Source organism: Staurois parvus, unplaced genomic scaffold (assembly GCF_062004578.1).
Source record: "Staurois parvus isolate SC_StPar_1 unplaced genomic scaffold, SC_StPar_1.0 ptg000282l, whole genome shotgun sequence".
Taxonomy (NCBI): Eukaryota; Metazoa; Chordata; class Amphibia; order Anura; family Ranidae; genus Staurois; species Staurois parvus.
Window position 1 is genome coordinate 8,275,152 of NW_028318078.1, and position 22,557 is coordinate 8,297,708.

The following is a 22,557-nucleotide window of genomic DNA, read 5'->3' on the forward strand; positions in this document are numbered from 1 at the left end:
CTGGAGTGAGTCATTAAGGTCACCTGGCAGGAGGTCTTCATGAGGAATTTGAGGTGTGAATGGACATTAACATATCTTTTGTTTCCAAGGGTGGGAGAGGTCTGAGGTGTGAATTGGTCATTACAATGTGTGACCAGCTTGGTAGGAAAATCCTGTGTTAAGTGTTTTGTCCATCTGAGCACCTTGAAAACTCTTTGCATGCATTTTTTCATGATAAAAAAAGGCTCTGCACAGCATTGGGAACTGGAAGAGTTAAAAACAATTTTCAAATGCAAACGCTTATAAACGTGATTTGCCGCGTTTAGACGCGTTTACAATGTTTTGCCTTTGAAACACTGATAAAATCGACATCTGAATGCAATATTGTTACTTTAAAAAAAACGACTGTAAACTCAACTGCCTGTAAATGACTATAAACGAAGATGTGTACATAGACACATAGGAAAACATTAGGGTGAGTTTAGGGGCTGCTGAAAAAAATGCTGAACAGCTCCTAAACGTGAGTTTAGCAGCTGCAGTATACATGAGCGCTTAACGTTCAGGAAAAAAAATTATGTTCTTCATTGTGACCAGCATCAAGTAATCAAAGTTTTCTGGCAAATTTGGTGATGGCCAACAGTATACACTGAATAGTGTAGCTTACAACACAGGGAATGCCCTAAGCCCCTCAACTGCAAAGGTGATTCTCATATAGCGATTTTAGCAGCTTTCTTGCATTCACCTTGCATTCAGCTGCAATCATGTACACAGCAGATTTGCTGTCTAAATACTAAACTGAATCCAATTCTCTTTGAGCTGACCTAAAGCGGAACTTCACTTAAACATTCACAACATAAACATTCCCCCTAGCAATCCTCTCCCCTCCGCAAAGTAAAATATCATTGGCATTGGCTTTCACATTCTGCAGCTTCAGCAGGGCAGACCTGAAATGTGTTATTGGAGGCTTACTTTCTGAACCCATAAGAGTCAGCTGGCTCCCTCATGTCATCAGCGAAGAAGCTGGCAGCATGGGACCCAGTATGTGACAGCTGAGTGGATGATCACAGCAGGACAATACCAAATTCCCTGGGTGAGGGAGTATGTGAATTCAGGATAAAAGGCAAGAATAAACTTAAAACAAATGACCACAGAGGGTGGATGGGGGGGGGGAGGATGTGATGTTCCTCTTTAGTATTGAGAAATCTCTGTACCCCAGTTTTTTTAAGTGTTTTACATCATCATTAGATGTTTTGTTTCTTTTTTCTTCCAGCATTGCAGAACAATGCATATCCATCACAGTACCCTGGTGCTTACAACCCTCCTTATCAGTATCAGTATGGTAAATAAAACTAAATTATCTTTTTTGTTTTTCCCAGATGTATTAGTGTCTTTTACATAAATAGAGGTACTATTTACAGGTGTGTCTAATAACTATGGGGTATGCATATATATATAATGCATGTAACTATATTTAAGTTATATGTTTCTATAGCTTTTGGGATTTCTAAAAAACATAACCACAGCACCTAGAGCAATAAACCTCTACAGCCTGTTAAACTATTTGCATATATTTTGTGAAAGCAAGGAACCTATAGAAAACAAATTGTGAAAGTTATGTATAACCCTCAGTGCAATAAACTTCCTCTAAAACAAATTGTGCAGCTAGCAAATTATGTGTTCCCACATGTAAACCATAAATCAAATTAAAAAATGTAGCACAGCAATATAAACTCAAATGGTGCTCATAATATAAACATGCATAAATGAATAGAGAAACAGAAATTGTGTATGTGACAATAAATATGTGCTACATCCAATGTATTCTTAACGCATACACATAAATCACCATAGACTTGCACATATGAGTGCTGAATTTAATATAGATATAGAAACCAAATAAATTATATTTATTAGTGAACTGTCCCTTTAAGTCTCAGAAATCTTCAATTGTGTTTGTGCGGTATGTCTCCAATATATCGTGCTCCAAATACACCAGCAACAAAAAATATCCAAACAATGGTGAACCGTCCCTTTAAATCTGCTGTGGATCAGTGTAATCACACAACTGCATACGGTGCTCCTTAGTATACATCAACCTCTAACACACTAGTGCGCTCACCTCCAGGTTTGACCCCCTAATGCCTGGTCAAACTATGCTTTTCCCTTTAACCCGGGAGGGTATACTGGTACATAGATCTGCACCACTATCAGCACTTTAAACTCTCCAGAATGCTCCACAAACATAGGAAAAAATACTCCATATAGTGTAATATTGCCAGGTAAAAACTAGCTTTATTAAAATGCTGAAAATGAACTCACATTTAAAAGTGTTCACCTGGGACACTAAAGGGTAAAACTCACTATACAGTATGTACAGGAATCCCTTTTCCAAAATGGCGGCACGTCCACTTCCGGTTTGCGGCTTGACGGCATTGGCATACCCTACGCGTTACGTCACGTCATATTTGCACAACTATTTCTAAAATCTGTATTTTCAGTTAAAAAAAACCTCTCAAATGAACTTTAGTGCACTCAAACACAAGTTTACAGTTCAATTTACTGCTAAATGTAAAACACGAGACTCCATGGAGTAAATAAATGGCAAATATGTCTAGCCTCAAAATTGGGTGTATCCCGTAGCAATTACAAAAAAGAGCAGCAAACACCTAGTGCCTTACCAGTGATTTCATTGTAAAAAATCCAATAAGTGCCAAGTGGGTACTCACAAAAGTAGAGAAAGAAATAGCGTTAAAAACAAAAGATACAATATATCTTAGGGGGAGAGGGGCTTGAGCATGGAGCAGTGAGCCGGTAAGGAGAGGGAGCTCCGGACACTGGCCAAGTGCACATTGTCATCCTGACACTATCCAACCCCCCCACTCCGCATATGGACATTACCTGTGTGCGGCAGCTTGGGGCTGTGAGACGTCGGTGTAGCTGGTGCTGCTCCCGGCATTGGGAGGACTGGAGAGGTTCGTGCGGTTTTGCCGGAGAGGGCGGGGAGATGCAGCCTGGCTTGTGAAGCCCAGGTGGGATGTGTCAGTGGAGGTGTGAGAGATGCCTGCAGAGAGCTGCAGCTGAGGAGCAGCCTGTGGAGTGTACAGAGCAGGAGATGGCACAGGAGAGGGACTGCTGTGAATCCCTGAAGCTCCAGGAGGGATAAGGCATTGGTCACTGGAGATCCGTCTGGAAAGAGAAAGGAGGAGGAACACTGTGGACAAGATCTCAGGAGGAATCGCTGAACAATTCAAGGAGGAACAGAGACCCTGAGATACTCCTAAGTGAGGGATTGTGGACAAAGTCCCACCCAGGCCACCCCATGAAGTGATTCTATATTCAGGGAAAAGAGTACCAATAAATAAATAATTTGCGCTAGTAAATGTATATAAATATATAAATATATATAAAGAAATCATCAAATCATAAGTCCAGAAAAAAATATATATATGCCAATACCACAAAAAAATATAAAAAAACTTTTAGGTGCAAAAAACTTTTGTGCAAAAAAAAAAGTGTCTAATATGAAAATTTTCACCAAAAAACCTTGTTAATATAATGGCAGATCATCCATAAATATATCTTCAGAAATGGAAACTCTGCAACACACCGATCCTCATCGATCGAAATAACAGGATGAAAAACTTTGTAGTTAATCGAAAATCCACTTCTCCAATAGATAAAAGACCACCTTCAATCGTATCCATGGGGGGAAATGCCAAGCACTCGAGAGAAACAGAAAGACTTCATGGTGCAATATTATAAAAACCAATTCCTTTATTAGGTACTCATTGCACTTACTCAAGAGGTGTCCCAGCCGACACCAGCATCAACAGCATAACAGCAATCACATAAACGAGCCTGGCTACTCAGCACATGCGCAGTAGCTGGCAGCCAAAAACGTAATGAAGTCAATCAGGCTCCAGGGGCGGAGCTTGATTGATGTGACGTCATTACGTTTTTGGCTGCCAGCTACTGCGCATGTGCTGAGTAGCCAGGCTCGTTTATGTGATTAAACTATGAATTCTTATACTGTACCGCGCTCCAATATTATCAACCTTTTGTGATTAACCTTTTTTGGTTGTGTGAATTTCTTAATATACCACCTATAATCCAATCATTACTTACTTCTATGGTGCTTAAATATACAATTAACATAAATTAATTTATAAATATGAATTAGAAAATTATATGTGATTATAACAAATATTAATAAAAAATTAATGAAAAATTGGAATGTCAATTCTATGTGAATAAAATAATAAAAAATTAATAAAATAATAAAAAATTAATAAATTTCCACATCCACATCCACATCCCCCAGAGGAAGCTACGAGTCCCTGTAGCGTAACGCGTAGGGGAGGGGCGGTGACGTTATCACGCATCCACAGAGGAACTGCGAGTATATTTACTGCAAGCAAACACATCAGCCAGGCTGTCTGAAGCAGGATCTTGTTACATTGTATTCAAAGCGTTATTTACATTTACACAATGTGAGTGGGAGATCAAAGAGCAATAAATCACTTATATCCTGGATAAGACACTATGTTTCTTTTCCCTTCTCTGCATGTTCTGTATATGGAGGAATAAACAAAGCAGCCAGTGAAGAAAGCACAAAGAGAGGAGAGGAGACGAGGGAGAGGTTCAAGCTGCCAACACAGACTTATCACATTAACTAAATTGAATAACACCACCATCTCAAATTCAAAGAAAATAATTGACATTTCCCTTTTTTTTTTTTTTTTTTATGTTTTATTAATTTTTTATTATTTTATTCACATAGAATTGACATTCCAATTTTTCATTAATTTTTTATTAATATTTGTTATAATCACATATAATTTTCTAATTCATATTTATAAATTAATTTATGTTAATTGTATATTTAAGCACCATAGAAGTAAGTAATGATTGGATTATAGGTGGTATATTAAGAAATTCACACAACCAAAAAAGGTTAATCACAAAAGGTTGATAATATTGGAGCACGGTACAGTATAAGAATTCATAGTTTAATTTCATACACCTAGAGAGGGTGTAATTAGTGCCTGGCGATCCAATATTTAATTAATATTCACTTAAGCACACAATTAACACTAATAATAGAGTAAGTTAACTCCTGGTGGCTCACAAATAACTATTCTACTAAAATTGCGTTTATGTGATTGCTGTTATGCTGTTGATGCTGGTGTCGGCTGGGACACCTCTTGAGTAAGTGCAATGAGTACCTAATAAAGGAATTGGTTTTTATAATATTGCACCATGAAGTCTTTCTGTTTCTCTCGAGTGCTTGGCATTTCCCCCCATGGATACGATTGAAGGTGGTCTTTTATCTATTGGAGAAGTGGATTTTCGATTAACTACAAAGTTTTTCATCCTGTTATTTCGATCGATGAGGATCGGTGTGTTGCAGAGTTTCCGTTTCTGAAGATATATTTATGGATGATCTGCCATTATATTAACAAGGTTTTTTGGTAAAAATTTTCATATTAGACACTTTTTTTTTTGCACAAAAGTTTTTTGCACCTAAAAGTTTTTTTTTTTATATTTTTTTTTGTGGTATTGGCATATATATATTTTTTTCTGGACTTATGATTTGATGATTTCTTTATATATATTTATATACATTTACTAGCGCAAATTATTTATTTATTGGTACACTTTATATATGGTGATTTTTTGCAGCTGGTACACTATTAGTAAGTTATACAATTTTGACCATAGGCGCTATTATTAATTTTTCTTATTCAGGGAAAAGAGACAGGAGACCACGAAGCGGAGCCAAGATATCGGGCTCGGATGGTGGTGATGAATTGCCGTGGGTAACGGCATGAAGTTTTCTCTCTTTTCTGTTAATATTGTGTGGTCCCTGTTATTGGTGAACTGCAGACATGAGAGGAGGGACCAGGCGGGCTGAAGACTAAAGTACGGGGTATTCTCAGAGGTTAAATTGAATGTGTTAATTTTGTCTATCATCTTAATATGTTACTCGGGCCTGTATTTGTGCCTCCTAAGGGATCAATAACAGCGTGGTTGAGCTGTAAAAGAGATATTTAAGAGATTTCCCATAGATAAACTCAATCAATATGAGGAGCAGATCTGCTAAGGCAGGTGGGGTTAAAACCCCGCAACCAAATGCAAATATGAGTACAATCAATATGAGGAGCAGATCTGCTAAGGCAGGTGGGGTTAAAACCCCGCAACCAAATGCAAATATGAGTACAATCAAGAAATACATGCCAACACAGGAAAAAAGCCCTGAGGAACAACAGGATGAAAGTAGGAAAAATGATAGCAAGCAAACTAGATTGTCATTTGGAGTGTGAAACGGAAATTTGATGAACAAATCTATATTTATGGATAATGTAATAGAGCAAAATGTGGCAGATCAACAGGGAACAATGTCATAAATCCCCACAAAAATTGAGATGGCGGAAATGTTTGCAAAATTGGAACTTTCCATGAAAAATGAAATGGCGGTGATTCACAGCGATTTGGGACGAATGTTAACAAGAGTGGAGGAAGTTGAAGGGAAGATGGAAACCCAGGCCCAGCAGATTACCAAATTGGAAATGCAGGTGGAAGAGATGAGAAGGGAACAGAGGAACCTATCATATAAATTAGAGGATCAGGAGAATAGAGAGATTAAATAATCTGAGGATACGAGGACTGCCAGAAGTTCATGGTGAAGAAGATTTGAGGGGAAAATATATGTGTAATTTAACCATTGATTGGAAGATCAGATTCTGAACCCCTAAAAATAGAGAGAGTACACAGAATTGGATGCACACAAAGAATTACATCAGATCTCCCAAGAGATTTAATAATCCGCTTTCATTACCATGAAGATAGAGAGAAAATATGGAAAAGGATGCAAGATATTCCCGAAATTAAATTCAGGGAGGCGAAGTTGCAAGTTTTTGCAGATGTAGCCGTCGAGACTCTGATCAGAAGAAGAACACTGAAACTGTTATTAGATCAGATAAGAGAGAAGAAGGTCCGATAAAACTGGGGGTTTCCGACATGTCTGATTGGGTGGAAAGATGGGAAATTGGCCAGGCTAAGATTCCCAGAAGATTTAAAATACTTCTGTGATAAATTAGACTTGCAGGTGGTGGACATGGTGGGGTGGTCAGTAGGGTCCAATAAGAGACTTGAATTAAGAAATGATAGTTGGCAGCAAGTGAATAAAAGAGGGAGGTAGTGGGGGGGGGTGCAAGGGGAGATGGAGAGAGGGAGGAGTGGGACGGGGAGGATATATGAGTTGGGTACTCAATGTCCGGTAATTGTTCGGTAAATATTGCTCCCCGCAGGGGTGGTTTTGGTTTTTTTTTTCTTCTCTCTCTCTCTTGTCCCTCTGCCTGCCTCTCTGCTCTGATGTTTTCCTATGAGGTCCCAATTGGGATACTAAGTATGGGAATGTAGTAGGCCGGCATCTGGAGGCTTATGGTGGGATCCCCCATGATGGGAGAGGGGGAGCAGGTTAGGTGTTCGTGCTCAGAGTCTTACCCTAAAATAGTGATTGCTTGTTGGGGTAACCCACATCAGATTCTAGGGCAGTATATAAATCAGGGAGTTTTTAAAAGAGGGATGGGTGGGAGAGGGATTGAAGGCAGGGGGAGGGTGGGAGGAGCTTGAGGAAGGGGGGATGGGGGAGAGGGTGTTGGATGAATGTCCATGAAAGAAACATCTTGTGCCTGTCTATATGTAACCAAAGGAGTGGAAGAGAAGAGAAATGATAAAAAGACATGAGTTCGATCAAGATTATGACCTACAATATGAAAGGCTTAAACTCTCCATCTAATAGACATAAGGTTCTAAGGGAGGTATATCATCAATCTATAGATGTGGTCTTTTTACAAGAGACACATCTGTCTTATGATACAAATGTTAGGTTATTCTCAAGGAACTATCCACACTGGCATTACGCGGACTCACAATAAAGAAGGCTAAGGGAGTTGCAATTGGATTTTCAAAAAATATGGGTTTTAAGGTAGAGGATAGACTGGTAGATCCAGAGGGTTGTTACTTAGGCCTTAGAGGGGAAATACAGGGACAAAAATATACGCTTGTTAATATTTACTGTCCAAATAAGAACCCAGAAGTATTTCTTCAAGAGGTGCTCGGAAAATAATGAATTTTAAGAAAGGTAGTCTCATCACGGCAGGAGATATTATTCTGTGTTTGGATCCTTGGTTGGATGCGTCTTCAGGTGCATAGAGAGAGGGAAGTAGAAAATTGAGAATATTAAAAAATAAATTATTTCAAAATCAATTAATAGATACATGGAGGGTAAAACACCCTAGAGAAAGAGACTATACCTTCTTCTCGCCAGTGCACAGATCGTATTCACGATCGGACTATATTTTAATAGAGCACAGACAATTGGAATCTCTGATAAAATCTGAGATTGAGGTGATATCTATCTCAGACCATGCTACTGTCACGGCGAAACTACGGTTAGGTGTGAGCAGCATAAAAGGGCTACATGGAGATTAAATGAGGCACTTTTACAAGACCCTGAAATAGAGAATAGGTTAAGGTGGGAAATTGAGCAATTTTTTATCATAAATGAAACAGAGGAAATATCAGTGGTTACTATTTGGGAGGCCCATAAAGCGTACATAAGGGGAATCTTGATAGCTTTAGGCATGAAAAAAAAAAAGAATGAGAGGAAAATAAAGGGGGTAATGGAAGAGTTACATAAATTAGAACAGGCACATAAAAAAAAGTTGGATCTAGAGGTGCACCAGAAAGTTACCCTTAAAAGAGAAGAGCTGAGGGACTTACTGGAGCATGAGAACAAGAAAGTTTTTCAATACTGTCTCAAAGGAAAGATACCGTTGGGGGAACAGGGAGCAGGGCCCTCCTAACCGTCTTGTATTAAACTGTATCGTTGCTGTATTGTCTAGCTTTATATTGTAAAGCGCTGAGCAAACTGTTAGCACTATATAAATCCTGTATTATTATAATAATAATATTATGGTGAAAATTTAAAGTCATTAGTACCTTTAGAAATATATTTACTGATAAAACTAGTGATGAGTTCAATACTTATTTTACCCACTGTATTTATATCATATGATATTTTAATAGCCTTTTAAACGGACCTCATCAAACCTACCATTGGCTGGACCCCGCCCTCCCCTGTATGTGACAACTGGAGGGGTCAATGTGATGAGAGTATATACAGTATATCTAAGTATGACTTATGCTTGGCAGCTTAGCTCTGAAGAAGGGAGTGCACCCCCGAAACACAGCTTGCCAGCTTGGCAGGGTTTCCTGACTACATGCAGTTTCCATTCATTGTGGCATCTTGTGTTTCTTCCTCTACTGTTGTGAGTAACCACTTGGCACTTATTGGATTTTTTACAAATAAATCCCTGGTAATGCACTAGGTGTTTGCGCCATCCTGTTCTTTAATTTTCGTATTTGATACGGGATTCCCCCATCTGAAGAGGGCTGAACCAGCTAGGCATTCCCGGTGGAACCCATGGACATCCATTTCTGGCCTATGGCCTGGCAGTGGTAGTATTCTGAGCAGAGGGGGGACAGGGCTGGGACAAGCCAGGGACAGAAGGGGCGCCTGTACTGGGCGCTGTCATAATCTGTGGTGAGGGGGGAGCACTGGGAGCTTCTGCTCTTGTCTGACAGGTGAAACTGTCATTCTCCCTCATATTACTGCACAAGGTATCACTTCCCCATCTCTTCTGTTTCGGCCACTACAACTCTGCTGTATCTCTCCTGCAGCCATCAATCACTCCTCTCCTTCCGAGTCCAGCTCCTGATCCCAGCTAGTTCTCCTACGCGAGTCAGTTCACAGTCTGCCTTGATGGTCACTTTCAGCCATCTACAGGTCTCTTTACCTTCCCTGCACAATGTAGGTCAGCACCGATCCTCCTGCTCCTCTCTCCTGTTCCCAATAACCCTTTTCCTTCTTTTACCTGCTGTCCCATCCATACATCTGCACTGTACACCTCCTGCAGCCTGTGGTCTCAGCTCTGGGCATTGCATACAGCTGTCTGTCTTACACCCTTTTCATCCCAATCTACTAACTGTCCTGTCCCCATAATGCAGCACTAGCACTTTCTCTGCACTCCCTTCACTCTGCACGTCATAAAAACATACTCTTACCACCCACACCTGTGTACTCTTTCTTATTCCTAATAACCATGCACTGCGGTGTGGCCACAGTGTAATTGTATGTGCGGTATACCTGCAGTTTCAGGAGCGCTCCCAATGGATTCTATTACACATTGCATTTTCATGAAACCACAAAGTCCGACATGCTGCATCTCTGATGGGCTTTCACAAAATGCACTGTGCAATAGAATTCAATGGGAGCGCTCCTGAAACCGCACATACAATCACACTGCAGCCAAACCACAGCACACCAGTGTGAGCCCACTATAAAGCAAGATTCACACCTTTCCATGTCAGGAATGTCCAAAGAATTGTGACTTTCCTGGTACCCACGAAAACACACTGTCCATTAGTAGGTGTGCAGCAGTGCAATTAACTGTTAATGGCACTACCCTGCATCTGCTAACACATGCCTTTTCACATACACCAAAACACATGTTGCCACATGGGGTCTATTTAGAGCCTTGATATTTCAACAAAGGGCTGTTAAATTACATTCTAAAAACTATATTTCAAAGAATTAAAAAACAAATATTTAGGGCTTGTTTCACACGTGTTTTGGTCTCTGAAGAGCAATCTGCAGTCAGATTGCTCTTCAGGAAGCATTTGACTGGCTGTAAGGTGGCATTGTATTGCCTCCTAACTGCCTGCTTTAACACCTTCAACCCTGCACTAGCATACCGCAACCATGTCCATTGCACAAAGTTGTGGGGCAGTTGCAGAGCAGCACCATTCACTTGAATGGGTCAAGTTTGACAAGGGATATATAATTCATGCTGCAGCTGTGAAGCAAAACATGACAGCCGCTGGATGTGTACATTCCCAGGCGCTCCCTCTGCAGTTAAAGGATGCAGCAGTTGAGGCACCCAGGGGGTGCCAGTTTGCCCCCTCCTGGTAGGGTTGACACCTCATCTCTTTAAACTCGAACACATTAATTATACAGGTTCTGAGGCTAATTTAATGCAGATAAAGCGCAAAATGGGTTTAATTACCACCTTAATCAGCCCCAGAACCTGTGTAATTAATATGTTTTCGGGTTTAAAGGGATGAGGTGGCAGCCCAACCTCCCAGCAATTATAATTAAGCACAGCCACTCTTCATTGTGGCACACTACGCACTCCACAGGTCGCTAGTTCCCTGAGATGTCCCTCATTTCAAAAGCTAGATGGTACATTAGTACTATTTCAGTGCATGTCACAAGCATTACATGCATTACAAACCTTGCACCAATATTAGCCCCATCCTGGGGGGGGGGGGGGGGGGCACAGTTTGCCATGTTCACCCTGGGCACTGACTTTGTCCCAGCTGGGGGTGACAGCTTTGTTATGTTCATGTCAAAATTGGCTGTGTCTGTGAAAAAAGCAAATAGGATACCCCAAATTGTCAAAAGACGATGCTTTAAAAACTTTTAGTTCATCAGTTTGAAATTACTGTGCAATTAAAGGCCCTAGAATTATTTCTCACTCTGTCATGCATTGAATACCTAATATGTGTTGCCCAATTACATACACATGCGTGTCCCAGGAAACATGCAGTGGCGAGGTCTGAGAGGGGGGTCCCACCTGTTGTGATGCATATAAGTAATAATAGAAGTTTCTAATAGAAAACCAACAGCCTGCTAAATACAATGTAAACAAACTTGCTTTAACCTTCTCTGGCTGCCTCCCAGCAGCCCTTCAAGTGCGCTTTAATGCCAGAAGGTTTTCTATCCATGTGATTAACACTCACAGCCAGGGGCGGACTGACAACTCATGGGGCCCCCGGGCAATAGGAAATTATGGGGCCCCTGTGTCCGCTCCCACACTCAAACCACACCCAAAAAAGCCTATGAAAGGTACCAGGGGCATCTCATGGGGCCCCCTACTGACCCTGGGCCCTCGGGCAATGCCCAAGTGACTAAATGGTCAGTCCGCCCCTGGTCACAGCTATCACATGATCAGGAGCCCATCCCACTAACTTCCAATTAGAAGCCATGACTGAAATCTGTTAAAGACAGCTTGGTTAGTGTGCTGGGAGCAAGCAGCGAGTTTGTTCTCAGAACACAACCTCAGATCACTGTAGATGCATATGTGCAGCTAGGCGTTAAAGCCCACTTCTCCACATACGTGCATTATGCAATCAGCAAGAAGTTAAATCCCCATTTTTGCCACACCATAACTCCAACATATGGGAATGTTGGAAAACTTGTCAATCAGTGGCATTTGCGCACATGTTCAGAAATCCCCGAAGAGTGTACAGATGCACCACAGAACTCTGCCAGGTCCCAGGATTTTTTAAGATGGTGGCACAGAAAAGAGGCAGGGAGAGGGGAGTGATGCAGTGGTGAAGATCCACTTTAATGTAATAAATGTGCTAATAAGCTCTTGAGAGCATCATCAAAATTTAATATAACAACATATAAGTGAATACAGCGCCAAAAAAACTTAAATTATATTTTTGAAGCACATTTATTCATGAAATTCACATATAATTTTATAATATTTATTATTTATTTATTTTGTCACTATCATCAAATAAGGGTTGATTTATTTATTATTTGATTATTATTGAGTTGATTTAATAAGCGCTACCTTTTTTTGATTTACATCATCAAAATTTGCAGAGGTCTACACGATTCTTATAAGCTGCTGTTCATTACCAAGTAGTTTTGATGGGTCATTTCTTTATAGCATCCCTCTGAATGATTATGAATATATGAGTATGGAGTTTTCTCAATCCTAGCATAGACTATATCTTCCCATATACAACATGTAGTCTTTCACTTTACTTGTGTAGTGGTAAAAGCAGAGGCGGACTGACCATTTGGAAACTCAGGCACTGCCCGAGGGCCCGGGGTCAGTAGGGGGCCCCATGAAATGCCCCTGGTACCTTTTTCATAGGCTTTTTTGAGCTTGGGCAAGGACACAGGGGTCTCATGATCCCCTATTGCCCGGGGGCCCCATGAGTTGTCAGTCTGCCTCTGAGTAAGAGCCACAAATGTTCTTATGATTATGTGCAAAGCATCTTCTGTTATTAAAATATATCTTGCTTATCGTTTTTTAACAGCTCAGACACCTTATAATTGGGGTAAGTATGTTATAAAGCATTTTGTTATATCTCTTTGATAAGTATAGAAGAAGCTTGCTGTTCTTGTTAGAAATTCAGAACTGTCATGTATACTGAACACCCTTGTTGTGTTGTTTCAGAGTCCTTTGAGTTCTTATCTTGACGGACGAATGAAAAACCTTTATGTTTTAGGGGTCTAAGAGTGTTAGTGGTTGAGTAGTTTAGCAGAATAAACTGGGCAGGGCTGACAAGACTCAGTCCATAAAAAATCTGTGTTGTCAAACCACAACAGTATGCTGAATACATTTATGGCAGATTAACAGGTATTTTTCTGTACTTGCTGGGTCTTTAGAGAGATTGAACATGTGCATGTATTGCAGAGATGTACTTCTTTTTTTTTTTACTTTATCTTGGCATACACTTAATAGAGCAATAACTTTATAATGCCAGGTTCTAATAGATGTTGGGTTCTCATGTCAGTGCCTTGGGTATATGTAATTGGGTCTTAAAGGTTAACATTACTCTTAGTGGCTCTGATCTTGGTCTATGATCTGTGTGTGAAGGCAGGAGGTGAGTAGCTCTAGAAATAACACCCACCCCAGAGGTATGAAGGAAAATATCTTCAATCGGGCTATGAAGGGCTGCAGAACTCATAGCAGCAAAGCATGACCACGATAAAACATATCCACCACAAAGAAAACCAAGTAGGATGCTGCAGTCTCTGCTTTTCAAATGTGAGCTATGTGCCTTTTATGTAAATATTAGAGCAAGAATTCTGCCCTAGAGAGACTTTAAAGAGGGGATGGGTCTTACTAGTGGTAATCATACACATACAATGTCTGTCTGACAATGCAGTGTCAATGCAGTGCAGTGTCACACAAGTATATTCAGGAACAACTTGATCATGGAAAAACCTGATTGATTTTGCTGTGCAGGGAGTGATCCTGTATAGCTCCCTCTTATCATTTAATTACCCCTAGAACACCCATGTGGTTAAAGGGCTTTATTGGGGAGAAACAGGCTTGTAGATGTTTGTTGAGAGGTTTAATTGTGCATGGATGTCTGACTGTTTCCTAATGTCTATGGCTAGCCCTCAGGGAGTGACACTAGTGTTAACCAATGTGGCCTGTCATAGCATAATTTGCACTTTGGCTTGTGCCTGCAGCATATAGTAAAGCACATGGAAACAGTAGGGTTAATTTTTTAAGGGCAAGTAAGCCATTCATTTCCCAAGGAAAGTTTCACTTGCAAGGGAATTTTCTCCGGAGCTTAGCGAATTTCATAAAAATGGATGGTGAAGACATCACCGCTTCCCTGCATTCACTAGCAAAAATGTCCTTGCAAAGTGCAAACTTGCTTGCCTTTAATATATCAACCACAGTATGTATTTCTCTAAACAATGGTTTCTGGGGCCAGAATTTGTTGACATTTTAGAGTAATATGGACTATATAATCTTCATAGCATTATGTTCTGGGCAGATAGATCAAGACATACGTTTCTCTGGGTAAGAGCCACAAATGTTCTTATGATTATTATGTGTAAAGCATCTTCTGTTATTAAAATATATCTTGCTTATGGTTTTTTAACAGCTCAGACACCTTATAATTGGGGTAAGTATGTTATAAAGCATTTTGTTATATCTCTTTGATAAGTATAGAAGAAGCTTGCTGTTCTTGTTAGAAATTCAGAACTGTTGTGTATCCTGAACACCCTTGTTGTGTTATTTCAGAGTCCTTTGAGTTCTTATCTTGACGGACGAATGAAAAACCTTTATGTTTTAGGGGTCTAAGAGTGGGAATGGTTGAGTAATTTAGAAGAATAAACTGGGCAGGGTTGACAAGACTCAGTCCACAAAAAATCTGTGTTGCCAAATCACAACAGTATGCTGAATACATTTATGGCAGATTAACAGGTATTTTTCTGTACTTGCTGGGTCTTTAGAGAGATTGAACATGTGCATGTATTGCAGAGATGTACTTCTTTTTTTTTTTTACTTTATCTTGGCATACACTTAAAAGAGCAATAACTTTATAATGCCAGGTTCTAATAGATGTTGGGTTCTCATGTCAGTGCCTTGGGTATATGTAATTGGGTCTTAAAGGTTAACATTACTGTTAATTTTTTTAAGGGCAAGTAAGCCATTCATTTCTCAAGGAAAGTTTCACTTGCAAGGGAATTTTCTCCGGAGCTTAGCAAATTTTGTAAAAATGGATGGTGGAAGACATCACCGCTTCCCTGCATTCACTAAGTCAAGGAAAAATGTCCTTGCAAAGTGCAAACTTGCTTGCCTTTAATAAATCAACCACAGTATGTATTTCTCTAAACAATGGTTTCTGGGGCCAGAATTTGTTGACATTTTAGAGTAATATGGACTATATAATCTTCATAGCATTATTTTCTGGGCAGATAGATCAAGACATACGTTTCTCAAGGACAGAGAACAAAACTCATGATCATTTAGTCCATGACACCTGCTATGGTTTCCAATTAAGACCAAAGAAAAGAAGAAATTACTTTAGATCATTTAGGTGAATGTCCTAAATTCTAAAGCCACCAGTACCAATTTAAAGCACGTCTGAACTGAGCAGTAAACATTTTTAAACATGCTTGTAGGAATCTCTCTGGTCTTGGAATTACCTTAATTGCTTTATCTTTGTGGTCCAGAAGAGATAAGCTATTATAATTTTTACTAGTCTTATACAGAGCTAAAAATGTAACTTTGTCTTTACTACTTCTCTCCTAATAACCTTCCATAAATATCACAGGCCATTCTCTATCATATTGTCATACCAGTGTAACTCTGTCTTAACAGTTGATTCTGATCCCCATTTTGTGATAAATGTTCCAAGCAAGAATGATGCTTTGTGCTTTAACATACAAGAGGAGCCTGGAGTGGTGTTGAATCTTGTTGAGGACCAAGAACTAGGTATGTTATACATTGTGTGACCATTTGTCTTTGTTACATTAATGTACACATAAAGATTCTGATTATACAGTTATACTGACTGCTGCAGAGAATATTATGTGGATGTTTACAATCACAACCCAGATAACCTACCTACAGTATGTCTAAGGAAAATCCCACTGTTTCATACAGCCTCATTCAAATTTGACAGTCATTGGATGTATGGCAGAGTTTTGGTCCCCCTTGGGGTTCAAGTGTAGCAGAACATTTCCTTACTGTTGTTTTTGACTGCACTGATACAAATCATCTTTCATTAAAGTAATTGTTGTGGGATGGGTTCCATTTGTTGCCACTATAATTATACAATTACTATACTGTACCACAGTGTTTCATGTAAACGATTTTGTAGCCATGTCTGGTTAGGTGGTGAATAATGTGTTGAGTGCAGAACCCCATGGCAGGTGGTCACAGTTCAACTCTCACCTGGCTGGAATGATGTCTATTTATATGAATTCAGTTACTGTACATCAAAAGTATTTACATCACTGTCCATATTTATTTTATATACAGTTTTATTACTGCTTTATATAATTTCCTCTATTTCACTCTTACCTGATGCAATGATCTAACACAGGGGTTCTTAAAGTGGTCCATGGATGAGTTTCAGGATTTTTAGATAAAAAATAACATTTACATTCACTATACAGCCCTCCGCTATGGTTTCCCTTTGAAAGAAATGAAAGAAAACACACCCTGCCACTGCTTATAGCGTCAACCACTAAGAGTTTCTTGACTTGTTTTTGGCTGATGTTTACCATTTAAAATTTATCATTGTTCTTTGCACAATCATCATCTTGTGCCACTCCATATAAGGAAGTGCTAATACCCATTTTCTAGTAGTAGTAGTAGCAGCAGTAGTAGTAGTAATAATAGTAGTAGATTTGTGCAGAATTAAAATTGATTTGTTTAACTTACACAAGATGACTATTAGAGATGAGCGAAGAAATGAAAAATTCGATTCGACTGATTCGGCGAATTCGTGGACAATATTCGATTCGAGTCGAATAAATTCGCTGTGAATTTAACTTAAAAAAGGGTGTTTCTAGGCTTCAGAGAGACTTAATATTAGTGCAGAACACTGTACCTTTAATTTAAATGCCCTTGGAGTCTGCTGGGGAAGAGAAATAATACTGTCAGTCAGTATGACATGCAGATGAGTGCCGTCGATCTTAGAATCACCGCACACTTCACTCATTTGGGCAGTCACGGGGCCAAAACCAGAGTGTGGAGCCACAGTGTGGCGGTGGAGGCAGCAGCAATGGGAGGCCATACAGCACCCTATGACAAAAATGGAAACCACCAGCAGTGTGAGGAGACCTGAAAGTGGCACATGGCAGAGTGTGGCGATAGAGACAGCAGCAATGGGAGGCCGTACAGGGACCCATGACACACTCTGGACCTGGCAGCAGCATGAGGAGGCGGTACAGGGGCCCATGACAGATTACGGGCCTGGCAGCAGCATGAGGAGTCGGTACAGGGGCCCATGGCAGATTACGGGCCTGGCAGCAGCAATGGGAGGCCGTACAGGGACCCATGACACACTCTGGACCTGGCAGCAGCATGGGGAGGCGGTACAGGGGCCCATGACAGATTACGGGCCTGGCAGCAGCATGAGGAGTCGGTACGGGGGCCCATGACACACTCTGGACCTGGCAGCAGCATGAGGAGGCGGTACAGGGGCGCATGACAGATTACGAGCCTGGCAGCAGCAACTTGGACAGGAGGACGTTCAGCTTCTGCACCGTCGGGTGCGTGCTCGCAAACTGTTGTCTCTTGGAAACGGATTCCAAGAAAGACTGCTGACGGAATCCGTGAAGAGGAGTAGCAGGAGAAGGAGCATCTGAACGAGCGGAATATGCCAACAAGCGACAACAGTGGCCCATGACAGATTACGGGCCTGGCAGCAGCATGAGGAGTCGGTACGGGGGCCCATGGCAGATTACGGGCCTGGCAGCAGCTATGGGAGGCCCGTAATCTGCCAGCACCCTATGACAAAAAATGGAACCCACCAGCAGTGTGAGGAGACCTGAAAGTGGCACATGGCAGAGTGTGGCGATGGAGACAGCAGCAATGGGAGGCCGTACAGGGACCCATGAGAGACTCTGGACCTGGCAGCAGCATGAGGAGGCGGTATAGGGGCCCATGGCAGATTAGGGGCCTGGCAGCAGCTATGGGAGGCCCGTAATCTGCCAGCACCCTATGACAAAAAATGGAACACACCAGCAGTGTGAGGAGACCTGAAAGTGGCACATGGCAGAGTGTGGCGATGGAGGCAGCAGCAATGGGAGGCCGTACAGGGACCCATGAGAGACTCTGGACTTGGCAGCAGCATGAGGAGGCGGTATAGGGGCCCATGGCAGATTAGGGGCCTGGCAGCAGCTATGGGAGGCCCGTAATCTGCCAGCACCCTATGACAAAAAATGGAACACACCAGCAGTGTGAGGAGACCTGAAAGTGGCACATGTTTGGGGCATGATTCATGGCGGATTTAGTCAGTTGTGTCAGGAACTGGTGGTTTGAAATCCAGACTAATCCACGCCTGATTCATTTTCACAAACGTCAGTCTCTCCACACTTTGGGTGGACAGTCGTGTCCTCCGCGGAGTTGCAATACCTCCTGCCGCACTAAACACGCGCTCCGATGCCACGCTACTGGCCGGGCATGACAGCCTTTCAAGGGCAAATTCAGCTAGTTGGGGCCAAAGGTCAAGTTTCGTTGCCCAGTAGTCAAGGGGATTGTCTACCTCGGTTGGCAGGGTGCTGTCCAAGTAGGCCTAAGCCTGTTGTTTGAGGTCCTGCTCCAGGTCCACCTGATGCTGCTGCTGCTGCTGCGGCTGGTTAGTAGTTTCCTCACTGCGCTGGTGAAGAAAGCTACTCATCATCGACTGCAGACTGAGGCAGCCGCTGCTGGTGGAGCTGCCACTGCTCCTACCACCCCACCCCTCCCCTGCTGCCATGGCAGCGGAACACGAGCGCACAGGGCCCACAGTGTCTGAGGATGGACGTTGGCGCAGACAGGCAGAGACCAGCTGACTACATAGGTGTTTTTTATAGTACGTTATTTTGGCCTCCCTCTCAGCAGGTGTGAAAAAGGCCACCATTTTTGAACGGTAGCGAGGGTCCAACAAGGTGGACAGCCAAAAGTCATCCCTCTGTCTGATGGTTATTATTCGGCTGTCGCTACGCAAGCAACCGAGCATGCTATGGGCCATTTGTGCCAAGGAATGCGAGGGACTCCCTGCCTCCATCTCCACAGCATACTGCCACGGTGCGTCTAGGTCCTCTGTCTCCTCTTCCTCCTCCTCTACCAGATGCTCCTGCTCCTCCACTCCTGTCCGCTGAGTGGAAAAACCACCCATTTCACTCAATAATTCCTGAGCACCAATGTCCTCCTCTACCTCCTCCTCTTCTTCCAGTCCTGCCCCCACAGGGGCCATGTGGCGTTGAGATCTGTGCGCCACGTCTACCGCACCCTGACCAGCCATTGTTAACAGCATTTGTTCCAGGACGTGCAACAGAGGAATGACGTCGTTCATCCCATAGTCCTGCCGACTCACGAATAGCGTGGCCTCCTCAAAGGGCCTGAGCAAGCGCAGGTGTCACGCATGAGCTGCCAATGGCTGACATCTAAGTTACACAGGGAGTACCTTTATCTGCTTTTAACATCAGGAAATCTGTGATGGCCTTTTGCTGTTCGTAAAGGCGGTCTAACATATGTAGGGTTGAATTCCACCTTGTTGCAACGTCACAGCATGAGGAGTCGGTATAGGGGCCCATGGCAGATTAGGGGCCTGGCAGCAGTTATGGGAGGCCCATAATCTGCCAGCACCCTATGACAAAAAATGGAACACACCAGCAGTGTGAGGAGACCTGAAAGTGGCACATGGCAGAGTGTGGCGATGGAGACAGCAGCAATGGGAGGCCGTACAGGGACCCATGAGAGACTCTGGACCTGGCAGCAGCATGAGGAGGCGGTATATAGGGGCCTACGGCAGATTAGGGGCCTGGCAGCAGCTATAGGAGGCCCGTAATCTGCCAGCACCCTATGTCAAAAAATTCAACACACCAGCAGTGTGTGAGGAGACCTGAAAGTGGCACATGGCAGAGTGTGGCGATGGAGACAGCAGCAATGGGAGGCCGTACAGGGACCCATGACAGACTCTGGACTTGGCAGCAGCATGAGGAGGCGGTATATAGGGGCTTATGGCAGATTAGGGGCCTGGCAGCAGCTATAGGAGGCCCGTAATCTGCCAGCACCCTATGTCAAAAAATTCAACACACCAGCAGTGTGAGGAGACCTGAAAGTGGCACATGGCAGAGTGTGGCGATGGAGACAGCAGCAATGGGAGGCCGTACAGGGACCCATGACAGACTCTGAACTTGGCAGCAGCATGAGGAGGCGTTATATAGGGGCCCATGGCAGATTAGGGGCCTGGCAGCAGCTATGTGAGGCCCGTAATCTGCCTGCACCCTATGTCAAAAAATTTAACACACCAGCAGTGTGAAGAGACCTGAAAGTGGCACATGGCAGCAGAGTGTGGCGATGGAGACAGCAGCAATGGGAGGCCGTACAGGGACCATGACAGACTCTGGACTTGGCAGCAGCATGAGGAGGCGGTATATAGGGGCCCATGGCAGATTAGGGGCCTGGCAGCAGCTATGTGAGGCCCGTTATCTTGCAGCACCCTATGTCAAAAAATTTAACACACCAGCAGTGTGAAGAGACCTGAAAGTGGCACATGGCAGCAGAGTGTGGCGATGGAGACAGCAGCAATGGGAGGCCGTACAGGGACCCATGAGAGACTCTGGACCTGGCAGCAGCAGGAGGAGGCGGTATATAGGGGCCCATGGCAGATTAGGGGCCTGGCAGCAGCTATGTGAGGCCCGTAATCTGCCTGCACCCTATGTCAAAAAATTTAACACACCAGCAGTGTGAAGAGACCTGAAAGTGGCACATGGCAGCAGAGTGTGGCGATGGAGACAGCAGCAATGGGAGGCCGTACAGGGACCATGACAGACTCTGGACTTGGCAGCAGCATGAGGAGGCGGTATATAGGGGCCCATGGCAGATTAGGGGCCTGGCAGCAGCTATGTGAGGCCCGTTATCTTGCAGCACCCTATGTCAAAAAATTTAACACACCAGCAGTGTGAAGAGACCTGAAAGTGGCACATGGCAGCAGAGTGTGGCGATGGAGACAGCAGCAATGGGAGGCCGTACAGGGACCCATGAGAGACTCTGGACCTGGCAGCAGCATGAGGAGGCGGTATATTGGGGCCCATGGCAGATTAGGGGCCTGGCAGCAGCTATGTGAGGCCCGTTATCTTGCAGCACCCTATGTCAAAAAATTTTACACACCAGCAGTGTGAAGAGACCTGAAAGTGGCACATGGCAGCAGAGTGTGGCGATGGAGACAGCAGCAATGGGAGGCCGTACAGGGACCCATGAGAGACTCTGGACCTGGCAGCAGCAGGAGGAGGTGGTATATAGGGGCCCATGGCAGATTAGGGGCCTGGCAGCAGCTATGTGAGGCCCGTTATCTTGCAGCACCCTATGTCAAAAAATTTAACACACCAGCAGTGTGAAGAGACCTGAAAGTGGCACATGGCAGCAGAGTGTGGCGATGGAGACAGCAGCAATGGGAGGCCGTACAGGGACCCATGACAGACTCTGAACTTGGCAGCAGCATGAGGAGGCGTTATATAGGGGCCCATGGCAGATTAGGGGCCTGGCAGCAGCTATGTGAGGCCCGTAATCTGCCTGCACCCTATGTCAAAAAATTTAACACACCAGCAGTGTGAAGAGACCTGAAAGTGGCACATGGCAGCAGAGTGTGGCGATGGAGACAGCAGCAATGGGAGGCCGTACAGGGACCATGACAGACTCTGGACTTGGCAGCAGCATGAGGAGGCGGTATATAGGGGCCCATGGCAGATTAGGGGCCTGGCAGCAGCTATGTGAGGCCCGTTATCTTGCAGCACCCTATGTCAAAAAATTTAACACACCAGCAGTGTGAAGAGACCTGAAAGTGGCACATGGCAGCAGAGTGTGGCGATGGAGACAGCAGCAATGGGAGGCCGTACAGGGACCCATGAGAGACTCTGGACCTGGCAGCAGCAGGAGGAGGCGGTATATAGGGGCCCATGGCAGATTAGGGGCCTGGCAGCAGCTATGTGAGGCCCGTAATCTGCCTGCACCCTATGTCAAAAAATTTAACACACCAGCAGTGTGAAGAGACCTGAAAGTGGCACATGGCAGCAGAGTGTGGCGATGGAGACAGCAGCAATGGGAGGCCGTACAGGGACCATGACAGACTCTGGACTTGGCAGCAGCATGAGGAGGCGGTATATAGGGGCCCATGGCAGATTAGGGGCCTGGCAGCAGCTATGTGAGGCCCGTTATCTTGCAGCACCCTATGTCAAAAAATTTA

The 22,557-nt window shown here is 43.4% G+C and overlaps 1 protein-coding gene across 1 annotated transcript in view; it reads left to right on the forward strand.

The window, feature by feature from the left end:
- The window catches only part of LOC149458638 (inter-alpha-trypsin inhibitor heavy chain H3-like), a 123,780-nt gene that overhangs the window by 76,427 nt on the left and 24,796 nt on the right, over positions 1-22,557 (forward strand). Inside the window, exons 16-18 of the mRNA XM_089681904.1 lie at positions 146-154; positions 11,297-11,306; positions 15,978-16,091. Coding sequence (XP_089538030.1) covers positions 146-154; positions 11,297-11,306; positions 15,978-16,091 — 133 coding nt within the window. The remainder of the gene's footprint in view (positions 1-145; positions 155-11,296; positions 11,307-15,977; positions 16,092-22,557) is intronic.